Source organism: Cryptomeria japonica, chromosome 9 (genome assembly GCF_030272615.1).
Source record: "Cryptomeria japonica chromosome 9, Sugi_1.0, whole genome shotgun sequence".
NCBI lineage: Eukaryota > Viridiplantae > Streptophyta > Pinopsida > Cupressales > Cupressaceae > Cryptomeria > Cryptomeria japonica.
This window is the reverse complement of record NC_081413.1, coordinates 207,870,734-207,887,023: the sequence shown is the minus strand read 5'-3', so window position 1 is coordinate 207,887,023 and position 16,290 is coordinate 207,870,734. Positions and strand designations below refer to the sequence as shown.

Genomic DNA, 16,290 nt, shown 5'->3' with positions numbered 1-16,290 from the left:
AAGATCAATCACAACATGTTACACCACCAAAAATACTGCATAACACAAATAATATCACCGAACCCATAAGATCATCAAGAACACGCATAATGATCAATGAAGACCATCAAAACAAATAGGACATGATTAGGAAACACCAAAAAGCATGTTAGAACCATCCACAATAGCTACACCAACACCACTTATTCAAATCTTCATCGATCAACACGCTAACACTCAAGAACACTTAACAACAACAACTTGGACAAGAAAGATGGCTTGTAGAGAATTAAATCATGAACCCTTTGAAATGAAGATACACACGAACATCACAACCACTCTTCCAAATCCACAACACAAGATATGATCATATTAGAGCACAATATATCAAACACCAGAACATTGCAACACTAAACACTGAAAACGAGTCTCCATATCAGAATCCTCAGCTCGATCAAATCGTCACATAGCATCATGGAATCAATAAGGAATGACGTATCTCTAGTTGATTCAGCATAACAAGCTGATAAACCAACCAGATCAACTCACTGCAATCACTGGATCACAAAAACATTTCTCTGCAACACCAAAACACGGGAATATGTTGACATCAATGATTACAAAATATCCTAGCAGCAACAATATCTAACAGTAACAAAGATCTGATTGACTTGAATTTATCTAGAAATTCCTCAATGGAGGAGAATGAATTAGGTACTAAGGTAGTCAAATCCATCTCAAGCTACATGCCCTAAATTCATTAGTTGTCCCAAAAAGATATATAAACTTAAACAACATAACCCAAGGCAATGCAAGACTCAAGGTGAAATGGGAGATTTTAAAAATCATGCATGACAATCAAACCCATAGCCTCATCCATCTTGTTCCTATGCTGAAAGATCTCAAATTGATTGGTCAAGTTTGGTGAGTTCTCATCTAAGGTTGACCATAAACCTCTAGACATGAGAAATCTAGTCTTCTAGGTTTTCCACTTATGATAATTATGGGGTGTAAGGTATTTAATAGAAAATGAATCCACCATAGGTTTGGTATGTTATGAGGATTTGGAAGATATAATTTGCTTCACTCACCTGTCCCCTCCCTCCTGCCACAACAAAAAAACTAAACCCTTTTGCAGCTTGAATGACGAGGAAGCAATCTAACAAATAAATCACTTCAAATGAATGCTTTGATACTATGTTGAAGTTTGCAACACAAGCACCTGCAAGATCAAACAACAAACAAATAACACCTTCTTCAAAACAAGAGCAAAAATAAATAAATGCTATATTTCTCAAAAGTAAAAGATTATAGAATGAATAAAACAATGCATACAGACTTTCTTTATAGAAAGCAAGAGAAGCCCTACTCTAAAATATAAACTTAAAATCAGTTTAAAGAAACTAAAATTAGCTGAACTAAGTTAACTTAAGCTAAATAGCGTGCCTCCTAAATAAAAAATTCACTAACAATGGTAAGTGTGAGTTTCTTTAGGTCTGCTTCCCTCTCTTTGGTGATACTTTCCCTCTCAATTTTTGGAGGGGGAGAAAATTATCTCTTGCTTCCACCTCATTAAACCAATGAGGTTAGTTTGACAAAATATATCAGAATATATCACTAGAACATAATGTAAAAAAATTATTATCATCTCAATGTAATTCAATTTCACATGAACACCAATTAAAAATAATATCAAATTGATATAAAATTAAATAGTCATCATATTTTAAATTACTCATAAATTAAGTTTTGGCCTCATAATCAAAATGCAAAACATAATATAACATAGTCCAAAAGGCTCCTATTATGTGAAGTCAACCTTTGCAACCAACAATGGTTTCTATATAATGTGCATGTGAATCTAGAGACCATCTATATAAACACTCAAAACCTTGTTCACATCCTTTGAAGTAAATACATGAGAAAAATACAGTTGGAGATGGATAAAAGTTCACAGCAAAACTTTTCGTAGATAAAAACAACATATACATCTTACACAAAAATACAAGACAATAAACAACAATCAAAACATAAAACACACAAATATCTTAAATGTCAAACATATTTTTAGATGATGTAAGATCACACGACCTTTGAACTTTGGAATTAATCTATATCTACAAATTTAAACCAAAAAATACAAAATTCAGAAAACAATTTCTTATAGAAATATTATTTTTTAATAATTAATCTAAATCTAAACTTCATACACTAAAGTAATTTACTTATAACCTTATTACGCCAAGAGGCGTACCCTACAATTGCAACACAGAGTTAACCAGTCTGTGTACATAAAAAATATTTGTCAGCAGTTCCAAATGCATACAAAGTGGAGAATATTATTTGGCAGTTACAAATGCATTGGGAAGTGGAGAACATCAAACGATATCAAACACATGGAATTTTAAGAGTTTTTTGTTTTTCTTATTTCAAATCGGCCAATGATTTTCTATTTGAATGGAAGTCTAATAGTTTTTGGATTTACCTATTTCAAAGCTATAGATAAATTTTGATTTGAGTGGGGCTATTGAAAGAAGAGTGGTTTCATAATTTATGTTGGTGTTTGAGCTCTTATATCTCTGCAAAGAAGGGATTATATGAAATTGATGTGGATCAATATATTGCAAGCTGTGAGATTTATGTTCTTTCCCGAGGGACGATTTATAGCTACTTGGTAGGCATACTAGCAATATCATTGATCATTCTTAAAAAAAAACCAATCACATCTTCTTATCTATTTTAGGGTTGGAAGACCAAATTTTTGGAGAAGGGAGAACTCAACCAAAATTTAAAATTTATTGAATTCAAGTTTTATTATTTGTAGACAAGACAATTCAACTATTGACTAGATGTTTCATTTTATTGAATGGTTGAAATAAATTCTTATCTAAAAAATAAAACTGATTTATGTATTGTTATATTTTTAAATTCATGTAAAACTTTAAAAAGTTTATGTGCTTTGATTTTTAGATTCATATATTTATATTATTAATGCTCGAGCAATTGTATTCCACAAAAATATGGACTCTATTTAAAGAGAATAAATTCCAAGTTTAGCAGAAAGTTTTAAATTTACCATTGGTTTTAGATTTGTCACAAGTTGAACATTTTTTAGTAATGACTACATAGATTTTTATTTATATTTTTTTGCCATTAAATTCTTTGTATTTATATAATATATTCCACATTCTTCCATTAAAAACATAAGCTAATTGTTAAATGATTTTAGATCATGTTGACCATAATTCATATTATTTTTGATGTTTGAAATTTAATGGCTCATCTTAACAAAATATATTTTTTATTGTTTGAGGTAATTAAAATTTATTAAAAAGATTTTTTATAAATGAATTATGTTTTAAAGATTTAACTTGAGAATGTTTATATATTAAAGTATTATTTTTATAAATGATCTTAAATAAGAAATTATTGCAAATGTATTAATGTGTAAATAATGAATTTCAAAATTATGTCATTAGGCATTCATATTCCTCACCAAAGCTTAGGTTTTATAGGTTAAGTTGCTCTAAAAAGACAATGAAGAAGATCTAAAATATTTTGTTACAAAAAGTAAGGCTATGATGTTCAAGGAGGTTCATTTATTCTCAAATATTCAGTTTTCCATGTTTGAGTCAGTCAGAAAGTAACTTATTTTGGTTTTCCAATTTTTTTTCTTAAATGAAATGAATTGGTTTCTATTCTTGATTTCAATAAATATGTCTCTATATAAACATTTGAAATGAGAAAAAGATGGGAAGGAGCCAATTTTTTTGAAAATAGATGAACTAAAATAATTAAATCTTAATGAATATTTATCTAAAGTTATTTCAACTAATAAGGATAAGATTTGGCTATGTGATTTATTAATATATAATTTGACGTGTAAAGAAAAAAATGATATTTAAAGGTGTTGTTCATAAGATGTGCAATTCCATTATCTTCAAGAATTACATTGAAACCTAAAGCTATAGATGTGTCACCAAAGGTGAAAGGTGATACTTATAATCATATAACGACATGGGAGGACCAATGTTAAAGATGGATCTATCCTCCTTTTTCTTTAAGTTCTACTATAAGGTGCATTTTTTAGATAGAATAGAGATCGATGGTAATGCAACTTGACCTTGAGATACAACATATCTAGATATATTATCATCTATAAATTTATAATAAAAAATAGTGGATCTTAATGTTTTGGGTCTAAAAGGTAGATTAAGAAATAAGTTATTCTAGCTAAGTTGAGTTTAAGTCCTACATGAGAGGTTTGATTTTATTGTAGATCCATTTGCCTAAAAATTATTCCTATCAAACAAAACCCTAACTCTAACATGATTCTTTATCCTTATAGCCTAACCCTATTTGAATCCTAACACTAAGTCTAAGTCTAATTAGACCTTAATTAAATTGAACTACTAACCTTATTCTAAATTGAACCCTATCCCTAAGCCAAACATTAATTTTAATTGAAACTCAACCCTTATCCTAAAATATTAACCATAATTGTAGCCTAATCTTAACCTTAAACCTAATCTTACCATAATTGAAACCTAACCATAACCTAACCCTAAAATTAGCTCTAACCCTAGATTTAATCCCTAACTAAAACTTAAACCCTAATCTAATCATAATTGAACCCTAACCCCATTTCAATCCTAATAATAATTGAATTCTAGCCCAAACTCTAACCCTTATTGAACTCTTATCCTAATTTAACCCTAACCCTAATGTGATTGAATCATAACCCTGATTATATTACACTAATTGAACTCTATTACTAACCCTAACTATATTTAAATGCTTACCATAAGTGAATCCTAACCTTGACAATATCTTTAACCTAAACCTAATCTAACCCTAACCCTATTTGACCCTTTATGCTAACATAACTATAACCCTAAATTAAGCTTAACGATAACCTTAAATTCAATCTTTATTATATAACAGTAACCCTAACACCACGACTCTAACCTTAAAACCTAACCATATTTGAATCCTAACATTAAGGCCAAGCCTAATTAAACCCTAATTGTGTTGTAGTACTAGTCATATTCCTAATTGAACCCTATCCCTAACCCTAACACTAATTCTAGTTGAACCCCAACCCTTACCTCAAGTATTATCCTACAATAGTAACCCTAATTGTATCCTAACCTTAACCCTAAACATAATCTTACCATAATTGAAACCTAACCATAACCTAACCCTAATCTTAACTCTCTCCTTAGAATTAAACCCCCAAACCAACCATAATTAAACCCTAACCCTAAATTGATCTTGAATCCTAATTTAACTCTAACCCTAACGTAATTAAATCATAACCCTAGGTAATTATTACCATAATTTAACTATAATACTTATAATTAAAAATACATACTTTAATCAAACCCTAACCTTGACAATATTCCTAATCTAAACCTAATTTAACCTTAACCCTATTTGAACCTTTATGCTAACATAGCTATAACCCTAGAAATAAACCTTAACCCTAATCTTAAAATAAAGCTTTCTTATACAACCATAACTCTAACACCAGACTTTATCCTTACATCCTAATGCTATTTGAATCCTAACACTAACTCTAAGCCTAATTAAATCCTAATTAAATTATAATACTAAACCTATTCCTTATTAAACCCTAACCCTAACTCTAACATTAATTCTAATTAAACACCAACCCTTACCCCAAGCAATTTATTAGAATAATAATCCCAACTGTAGTGTAATCTTAACCCTAATCCTAATCTACCACAATTGAAACTTAACCATAATCTAACCCTAAAGTTTAACCCTAGAATTCAACCCTAACTACAACTTGAGCCTTAATTTAACCATATTTAAACTGTACCCCTAAACTTGACCTAACCCTAATCCTAATTGAACTCTAGCCCAAACCTTAATCCTAATTAAACTCTAATCCTATTTTAATCCTAACCCTAATGTAATTGGATAATATCCCCAATTCTAACCCCAATTGAACTCTAATCCTAACCCTAACTATAATTGATCTGTAACTGTAATTAACTATAACCCTAACCCTAACTCTAAGATTTCCCTCTAATTGAACCCCAACCCTAACCTAACATTAACCCTAATTGTGCTTGAACAATAATGGTCATTAAACTACTACTCAAACTCGATTTGAACCCTAATGATAACCCCAAGATTTATCCTACAATGGTAACCTTAATCGTAATTTAACATTAACCTTAAACCTAACCTAACCTAACCTAACCTTAACCCTGACCCTAAAATTAATCCTAACCATAATTAAACCCTATCTTGAACTTGAACCTTAACCATAAACCCAAACTAACCTCGACCCTATCCCTAATCTAAACCAAATTGAACCTCAACCTATTTGAATCTTTATGCTAACATAAGCCATAACCTTTATTAAACCTTAACCCTAACCTTAAAATCAAGCCTTATTCTAAATTCCTAAACTTATTTGAATCCTAACACTAACTTTTACCCTAATTAAACCCTAATTTAATTGCAATACTAACCCTAGTCTTAATTGAATCTTAGCATTAAGCCTAATGCCAATTCTAATTGAACATAAACCTTTACCCCAAGCATTATCCTATAATAATAACCTAATTATAGCCTTTAACCTTAACTTCAAACCTAATCTTAGCATAATTGAAACTTAATCATAACCTCACCCTAAACATAACCCTTACCCCAAACATTATCTTAGAGTAAAATTACGGTTATTAAAACTAATTATAATGTAATAGATTATTAAATATTAATACATTTCTATTTAATAATAGAATAATATATAAATATATATTGACTTATTCAATATTTTTCATGTTGAGTCGACTGCTATTAACTTATATATTTAATTTAATAATATATAAAATATGTTGAGAGATATCTTTCTTAATATGCTTATTTTTAATATTTTTCATCTTAAGATCTAATAACCGTTTTGAAAATGATATCTCTTTATATATTTTGTATGTCGACTGCTATTAGCTTATATATTTAATTTAATAATATATAAAATATGTTGAGAGATATCTTTCTTAATATGCTTATTTTTAATATTTTTCATGTTAAGATCTAATAGCCGTTTTGAAAATAATATCTCTTGATATATTTTGTATATATTATTAAATTAAATATATAAGATAGTTAAATATGTGTAGGACGAATAAAAATGCAAGTCATGCAATTATCACCGAATGCATCTAAACCTACGATTATAACGTTCCGATGACAGAAGTGGATGGAATCAATGCGCGCTAAATTTCATACGATAAAACTCTTAAAAACCCTCTAAGACAGAATCGAAAGAGTTGAGAATCCGCTCTCAATTTTCTACCTGAATTTCTTAGTCTTAAATTTAAATTCCCTCCCTGTACATCTCGTAGCCATAATTCACTTTCACAGTATTCAAAATCTCCCCCGCATTTCTCTTTTTCAGTGTCAAATGGAATTTTTTTTTGACGACCCCATTTCATCCTTAAACTGGCAACAAGATTATCTACGCTGCAACTTTCTCATTTAACACAACAATACCTGCTCTGATATCGGCGTGTAATTTGAGGAATATGGAAGATTTTGGCGGGGTAAGCGAATGGATTAATGGCGATGAAAATGCAAAGACAATGCTTGCAAGAGTGTTGGTAAACCGGCAATCATGCGTAGCACTCACAAGACAGATTCCACCCTTGATGAGAGTACCATTACGAGCAGGGAATGTGGTAGAAATCGTAGGACCTTCTTCCTCTGCTAAGTCGGAGCTGCTTATACAGGTTCTTTTTCACTGTAGTTTTTCGCTTCATATCCTCCTACAGTCAAATTTCACAAAAATTGAATCAATCCTACATATTTGGCATCCTCTAAAAGCAATTCGTTGGATAGTGTAAGATCCAGATGTAGGTTCCAACCAATTCTCCATTAACTCTAATAAAATTCTAATCTGTCTCATGCTGACATTTCATCAAACAGTTTGCATATTACCTTTGAATTGGAATTCCTGAGTAGATTTACCATGGGAATTGTTTTAAGGTTTTGGACATAAATCAATTACTATTGCATCTCAAAGTTCATAGTAGTGACACATTTTGATAAACAGTTTGCAACTATCTATCTAAATACAAAGGAGTACAATTTGCTGATATAAAATACAGAATAAATATTCAAGTCCTGACCTCAAGGAGAAGCGACAACTTTTCCTGTGATGAGTAGGAAGTTACCTGGTAATGAATGTACAACTGACTGCTTAATCAATTAAGAGTCTTCCAAATCAGCCCACTACGCATTCCAAGAGAGTTCTGTTTGTCTCCTTCGGTTTATGATATCCTGTAGCTTGTATAGAGAATATGCACTGTTAAATTTACAATCAGTAAGAGAAGTTCCACAGCCTTGCCGCTGTCTAGAAGTATGCCTACGCCACTCCTTTGGTATGCTCCTGGAGCCAATATGCGTTTCCAGATTGAAATTGATTCCTTCTAAAATGTAATCCGATATATGTTGAAATAAGAAATAGGGATGAATCTCGATAAGTGGCTGGCTACTATTGCGGTCTCTATTTGTTCATATCACTCATGGCTTTATAGTTGACATAGACTATACACTATTGTTATCTCATTTACATATACTTAAGTTTCACTTAGGTAGCTGAAATGATAATTTATTAGATATTAGTTGAATAGTATTTAATAATTACATAACCCATTTAATAATTGTAACCGATAGTTACATGTCGTCACACCTTCGCTATTTATACAGGGTGTTTGTACATGTTTTTCCATCTCAATTCATTATCACTCATTGGTGAAATAGTCTTTGTTGCTTCTCTCATTGTGAAGGTTTGTGCTTGCACATTGTTGTTCCTGGGAGGTGGTTTCACGAACATGGTATAGAGGAGACAATGTTGCATCCCCTTTCATTGAGAATTTTCACCAGTCTGAGTTTTGAGGTGGGCTCATGTTTGAAGCATTCACTTTCGACTCAAAATCCCACATTGCTACTACGTTCAGCCATTGAGTGCATTATTAACTCGGTTGTAAGGAGACTATGTCAATGTGCTTTGTGGTGCTTGTGTGGCTTGTAAGGGCCCTAGTGGAGTTTATGTTGGCACAGGCTGTAGACGGCAAATATTCTGCTTCTAATAAATAGTACTTTGTTTATGTTTTCCTAATAATGGTAGTGTAATTAGTTCTCATGAGTTGTGTCGGTTGCTGACGGTTGGTAGTCTACTATTTATATTGTTGTTGTATCGGGAACAGGGGGATATTGTTGATGTACAAACATTACGCTTGGGAATAAACGAATATCATTTTGGTCATATCATGTGTTAAATATCTTTTGCTATCAGTGGCCATATCATGTGTTGAATATCTTTTGACATCAATAAAGGGTATTGGGAAATTGTCTTTTGGACATTCAATATTTGGCATTGCTAAAGTTTGTGCATATACATGTGATTGTGGTAACTTTTTCATATGAGAACAATTTGGAAACCCATTTTGAATAATGGTTTTTGTGAAGAAAATATTCAAGAGTTTTTTGATTTCTTTGTAGAATAGCTCAGAAAATTATTTGGGGAGTTAAGTCTTTTTTTTGGGTATATTGGGGCAAAAATAGGATAAGTCATGATTTATGCACTATAATTTTAGGATCAATGTTGGAATATTACCCTGCAAAGATGTCTTGAATTTAAAGTGTAAATATTGATAGGTTTTTCTTAGGAGTGAGTAAAATTCGTATTTTGACTGTGTGGATTTTCTTTTGTGGCAAAGTTTATGTTAATGACATGTAGGACAAGTATTGCATTTGCATGTTTGAAGTGATAGGGGGCTGTTGTATGTTTTTAGGATCTTTTAGTTTGGAGTTTATAAAGGGAATAAAGTTGTGGAAATGAGGGGGTGTTGTTGTGAAGTATCCCAACTTGTGATTATGTTGACGAACTTGTTCAATTCTCTAGCTTCAGGGAGTTCTAATATTCCTTAGTTGCTAGGTGAAGTGGATAGATGTCCATCATATTTGACATCAGCTTATAATTCTAGATGATGTTTGCCATTGATATTAGTTTTTAGGATTTATATATCTCTCACTTGTCCATGATAAAGTAGACATAAATAAAAGGAAGGTGGGAAAAAAATAGAATATGTGAAGATTATGCAACCAAAAGGTGGGTTTTGCTTCATGTCAGTTTCACCAAAATGCTTCCACTAAGATACGGACTCTACTAGATTGACCTCTAAACAAGAAAAGATGGAAGGCTTCTCTTGTTATACACTCAAAGGAATCAAGGAAGGTTGCAAATAGGCAATATATTTATGGATGATAATGCATGCAATATGGTAAATGAAAAACAATGTGCAAGGAAATAAGAATGACAGTATGTATGACAATAAGTAATAAAAGAGAGCTTACTATATGCAAGGCAATGTGTTGACCAATGTATATAGTAAGCATGCAAAGTGTAAATGTTGGTCTTGAGGGTGATTTCAATAGGCACAGGAATAAAACAATAAAGGAACCTAAGGTATGCTAAAGGCACCTACATGATGATAATGTGACATGATACCTCTAGTTGAGTCCCATCCATACTTTATGATATGTCAATGGAAAGAAATGCTAAGTGTTGGAAATATTGTTGTTATTGATGTCAAAGGAGTATCGCTGCCATCATGTTGTTGCTATTGAAGGAGAATCGATATACTAAGGAATATAGAACAGAAATGAGGATAATATTAGCTGCTGTTTATTGTTTTTTAAAGTTAAAACTTGACCTTTTGGGCTCACCGCCCCCATTCAAATGTGGTGCCCAAACACTAATTAAATTTAATATTCTTTGAGGGATTTTTGACATTGGCCGACCCTATTGGTGTGGTTGCCCAATCTGGGAAGACATTAAACTAAAATAAATTGATTTATTCTAAGATGTGGCTGACCTCCTTGGAAGGATTCCTTCCCTTGGGTGAAGAGGCATAAGGAGGGTATAAATAGAAGCTACAATGGAAGCTAGAAAGCAAGAAAATAAAGAAATATCTTTCAGATTTATAGCAGACTTTCAAGGAGATTTATAACAGATTTATAAGTAGATTTTATGAAGGGGATTCACATGATTATCATGCTTTAAAGAAGCAATAATCAAGAAGATGAAAGTTTTGTTCATTTGGAGGTTGGCACCTCCTAATAGAAGAGATTGGTGTCTCTTGCTAAGTTGGTGCTTAGTAGCGGGAATTGGTGTCTCTAGTGGGTTGGTGCCTACGAAGATTTGTAAGAGGATTTTATTTTGTGGTGGCTGGATTTGGATAGTAGATCCAAGCAATCCTTCTCTGTGGTTTTTTCCTGAAAGGGTTTCCATGTAAATATTGTGTTCTTAATTGTGTGGATCTTGTGTGTTTGATGTTCTCACGGTCATTAAGTTTTCAAATAAGTAAAAGATTGTCTTATACTGATTCACCCCTCCTCTCAGTATACGTGTGTGCTCATCACAAAGCAATGAAAAGCCTCTTGAAAATGAAAATGTTTGTAAAGTATTTGTAAAGTGTATGCATAATACAGGAAAATGGTGAGAAGTAAAGAACACACTTTTTAGAAAATAATGAGCATTCTAATGTAGGAACACAATTTGCTGTGTTATAGGTGTTTGGTTTGATCTAGGATGCTCAGGTCTCGTGTCTTCAACTTTTGCTATCTTCTTCAGATGAGATAAATGTGATGACTGGGGATGATGCTAGGGGATAAAACTACATCATAAATACTTTCATGTTAGGATGCTAGGTTATATGTAGTAGATGGCACGTGACCACTTGTTGGATTAGCAGCACACTTATTGATTGCTGAAAGGGGATAGATAGTTGAGCCACCTATTTAGTGCAAGACAGTTCTGTTTCATCAAGTCCTTGAAAATATTGTATTCATGTTCAACATAAGAAATGCATTCAACTGGCAAAGTAGATTGCAGACTAATGACATCGGTTGATAGTTAAGTACACTGTAGATGACAACTTAATCTAGAACTGTCTTCCAAGTATAATTTTAAATGAATGTGGGCACTTAATTGTTCCCAATGAATCTTTGATTTCCACTCCAATTAGAAATCAAAATGCAGAATTCAAGGTCATTGAAGAAGTACTGGGCATTAACTTGTATATTTTGAGACTCTCTTGACTTTTGACATGCACGATGTTATTTACTTTAAAACGAATGCATAACTAGGATACTTATGTTTTATCATTACTTGATCACTTTTTCTACACATTTTTGGGTAAATTTGTTTTTCTTGTGATTAGTCCTATGATTGCTATGTTTTAAATAAAACAGGCTGCTGTTAATTGTATTCTGCCAAAGGAGTGGAAGGGGGTGAGTTATGGAGGCTCTGAGGGTGTGGTGATGGTGTTTGACTTAGATTGTCGATTTGATGTAATGCGCCTTGGTCATTGTTTGCGATACCGAATTGATGGAACTTGTGGTGAGTTTATTTTCCAATGATTGATTTTTAGTATTGTACATTATTTTAATTTACTTTTTATGTTCTGTATGTGAAATGGAGTGAATATGTAAGATTATTAAGTATTAAAGGGTGCTATAATCATCTCTGACATCTCCATTTTGTAAACAATCTCAACATCCCACATGCTGGCAGGATTTTGGCTTTGATACCACTGAAAGATACCAACAACTGATTGCCACAAATTGACATATTTGTTTAAATAAAATTCTTTGACCAACGTGTAGATGTTTTGGGTTTTGAAGAGTTCTGAGGTTTGCTTGGGTGTTATTGACTTTTGAATGTTGCACACTGAAATAAATATGCAAGATACAACTAATCTAATACTGAAAATTTAATTCAGGCTTCTGATTTCTTTATTGCAGGAAACAAGAAAGACAAATAATAACTAATTTATTCCACACAAGGCTCAAATAGCATACCAGGTGTCCAGAGCTTGCCTGGTTGAGCTTCTTTATTTGATTGGAATGCAAGAAATGATGATATAGGAGCTTCCAAGATGAACTAACAACACCAATGAGTTTTATTTGACCTAAAAAGAATTACCAAAAACAATTTATGCATATATGCTGTATAACCCACAAAGTCTCTAGGCAAGGGTTCCAAATTCTGACACTTTCCCCAATAAATTGCTCAATTAACCCTCTTAGGCATTAATTCCACCTGAAAATCTTTGTGATCTGCAATTATTTATTGCTGACAATGAAATTTGTGACAATCCAATTGCTATAATCCTGTAATTAATTTTCTTTGGTGCAAAGGATCTCTCCCAGGGGTGCGGCCTGCTGTACGGCTGCAATAAGAATGTTGCGGCTGCAGATTATGACCTCCAAATGACCAAAAAATGATCTCCACAAACCCTCCTTGCTGTTAAAGATGAATATTCCTCAATCTGGTCCTCAAATGACCTGAAATTAATCTTCTATAAGCACCACAATGCTGAAAAATGACCAAATCTGGCTAGGCCTACATCCAATCAGTGAAGAAATGGGAGTTTTCTATCCCAATTCCTTGTGAATACCTGCAGATCTGAATTTGCAGACTTCCTTCCACAAGAGTTGATTAAAAAAGCAATCAAGAATGGCAAAATGAATGCCGAATGCTTCTGTTAAACATTCCTCAAACCCTAATTCGAATTTGGAGTTAGGGTTGTACTTTTGGCATCATAAAACATGTTAAAATGTTTCTTTTTATTAAAAAATAACTTCCCCTAAGTGGTTTGACCCATTGAGGGTCTAATTCCTCATTAAAAGTGGCCATATTATTAAGTTGTAACTTCTAGGAAAATATGCCAAAGGGCCACTTTATTAATATAAAGTGATTATATTATTTCACTTTATTATTATTTATTTAATCCAACTTAGGAAATATTAAATATTTCCCAAATAATTCAAAAGTTGCTCATCTGGACCCCAAATCGAATTCTGACTGAAGCCACTTGTCCATGGATGAACTTTGAGTGCTGCAGACTAACTGGTAGTGATCCCCCTAACAAGTAGGAATCCTCCTAGAAAGTAGGAAACTGTCTCCAAACATTTGGCAATGCTCAAAAGCGAACCAGATCTGCTCCGTGGCCCTCTGGGTGGTCAACCAGTCAACTGGTAGTCCTCCCTAAAAAATAGGACCCCTCTCTAAAATTTAGGAGATGGTCTCAAATGATCTAGAATGGTTCCTAGACACCCTGAAACCAACTTTCAGTCATTCTCTAAAAAAAAGGGATCCATCCTAAAAACTAGGAATTGTCGTATGAATTTCTGAATCAGCTCACAAAGCCCCCTGCAAGGCTCCATGACTCCTGAATGGGTTCCCTTTTCACTCCATTGGCCTATGGGAACCAGATGATAGTCCAATCCCTGCTCAACTGTCTGTCACCTAGGAAGGGGAGATTACAATCCTCCCTTCCCGAAGATTGCTTGCCCTCAAGCAATCAACACTTGCATGCTGAAAGCCAATTCTTGGATCCCATATTGATATGAGAAACGTTGCTTCACCCAACCGCTGTGCTACTCTAATATAAACATTTGTATACCCGAAGTGAAGTAACTCATCACGGATCTACTAAAGGAATGCCCTACACGTGTCGATACTAGGATCCCAAATCATTGTACTGTCATATCCATCCATCACGTCAATACTCATTATGTTGCTGCTGTTATGTTGTACATCATCTAACCGGCTGAGAGCTTCACTCCAATTTAAGCCACAAGTACCACCAACCATCAATACTGATATGAACCCATCAATGAACCAATCTCCAACAAGGGAAGTGTGATGGAAGCATGTCCAAAACCTTTGATCAGTGGCTGCAACTTGTCCAATTCCTCCACAAGTTAGTATGCCTTCTTTGGAAGATGCTAAGTAAATATTTTGTTCAGCCATGCACCAAATGAAGTCCCTTAGATGCTGATCTTCATAGCCCACTATCAAATCTAAGAAAACTAAGCACCAATCAATAAGTACAGCACTGCCCTATCATATGAAAGAGGTGACAAAATCATAGGTGCATCAGGAGCACCTTTTGTGCCAATCAAGGATAACTCATTAGTGGCTGGTCCACTATGAGCCTCATTGTCAATTCCATCACCACCATGTAGAAAATAACCAATATCAGCTGAAAAATCAGAATTAGATAGCTCTTGTTCCTCCTTACCAATATGGTGATGAGTATCATGAATGTGCTGAAGTTGAAGATTGGCTTGATGAGCTATCAACTTCGCTTGCCTGGCTCTTGCCAACCATCCTTCATTCATCCTCTGGGATTGCTCTATATCAGCTGTCCCAAAATGCACAAAATCTGATTTATGATGGGCTGTATTATTCACATTATCATAACCCATGTTTGCACCATGTGTACCCTCAAATTTAAAATGCAAATCGTTATTCTCTTCTTGACCAAAGGCTGCCATATCTTGAGGAAGAGAAGTTATATCACCGTTGTTATGAACTTCGGAATTATGGTCATATCTTGGTGGCAAATCTTCAATTGATACAAGCATCCTTTTCTTGTAATATTTGTTAAAAGATTCGGAAGCCTTGACCTCCTCAGGTTCACTTAAATAATAATAAAAAATTATGATAACCTTGTTGATGTGTTTTTTAGGCACATGCAAACACAAAACAAAATACCCAAAAGTATCTTATCCTCTCTTGATCAAAGTCTCTCAAATGCTGAAGATTCGCTCAAGGATCACTTGAGATAACTCCAAGGTTCTGGTATGTCAGGTCTTGACGTGTGGATAAGCTCAATGGTTTGATGTGATAATGCTGGAATCACAAGGGGACTTACGTTGAATTGTTGAATGCTTGAATTGCTGGAACTTAGATTCTAACTATTTGCTTGGAGAATAAATGGCAAAAGACATAGGGTTTGAGGGGTCTATTATAATCCTAAGAATGTAGAAGATAATGAACGATTAGATGAAATTCGACTTCGCTTCGCTTTGCCTTCAACGAACAACTGTACAAGGCTTAGTATAATCTTCTAGGGTAGGCACATGATGTTCAAATCACTATCAACATCAAAGACACCATTAAGGCAATGCATATCAAAGTGTGAATAGCAATTGAAGTTAAACTCATTAAGAATTCCAGTTGACTACACAAGGCGAATTTGCAATCAACAAACCGCTAGTGGTATGGATTAGGAATTTCACAATAAATCATACAGAATTCCTTTCATTCATCTAAGTATTCATCATCTAATATGAAGATCCAACAAGAAACCATGCACTTGTAAAGAAACAACACATTCCACCATAACTTCAATGAACATGAAGTCTATTTACAATTTTGGTAACAATTTCTACCTTCTCCTATTCTACTCTAGTTGC

The 16,290-nt window shown here is 33.4% G+C and overlaps 1 protein-coding gene across 3 annotated transcripts in view; it reads left to right on the top strand.

Annotated features, from left to right (window-relative positions):
- The first annotated feature begins 7,180 nt into the window (after nt 1–7,180).
- The window catches only part of LOC131044523 (DNA repair protein XRCC2 homolog), a 120,150-nt gene continuing 111,040 nt past the window's right edge, over nt 7,181–16,290 (top strand). For 2 of the 3 annotated variants that reach the window (XR_009105686.2, XM_057977868.2), the window contains exons 1-2: nt 7,181–7,745; nt 12,274–12,421. Coding sequence is in view for 2 of the 3 variants with exons in the window: in XM_057977868.2 (XP_057833851.1) it covers nt 7,542–7,745; nt 12,274–12,421 (352 nt within the window). In the remaining variant the exon portion in view is untranslated. The remainder of the gene's footprint in view (nt 7,746–12,273; nt 12,422–16,290) is intronic. The other variant, XM_057977867.2, reaches the window with a different exon arrangement.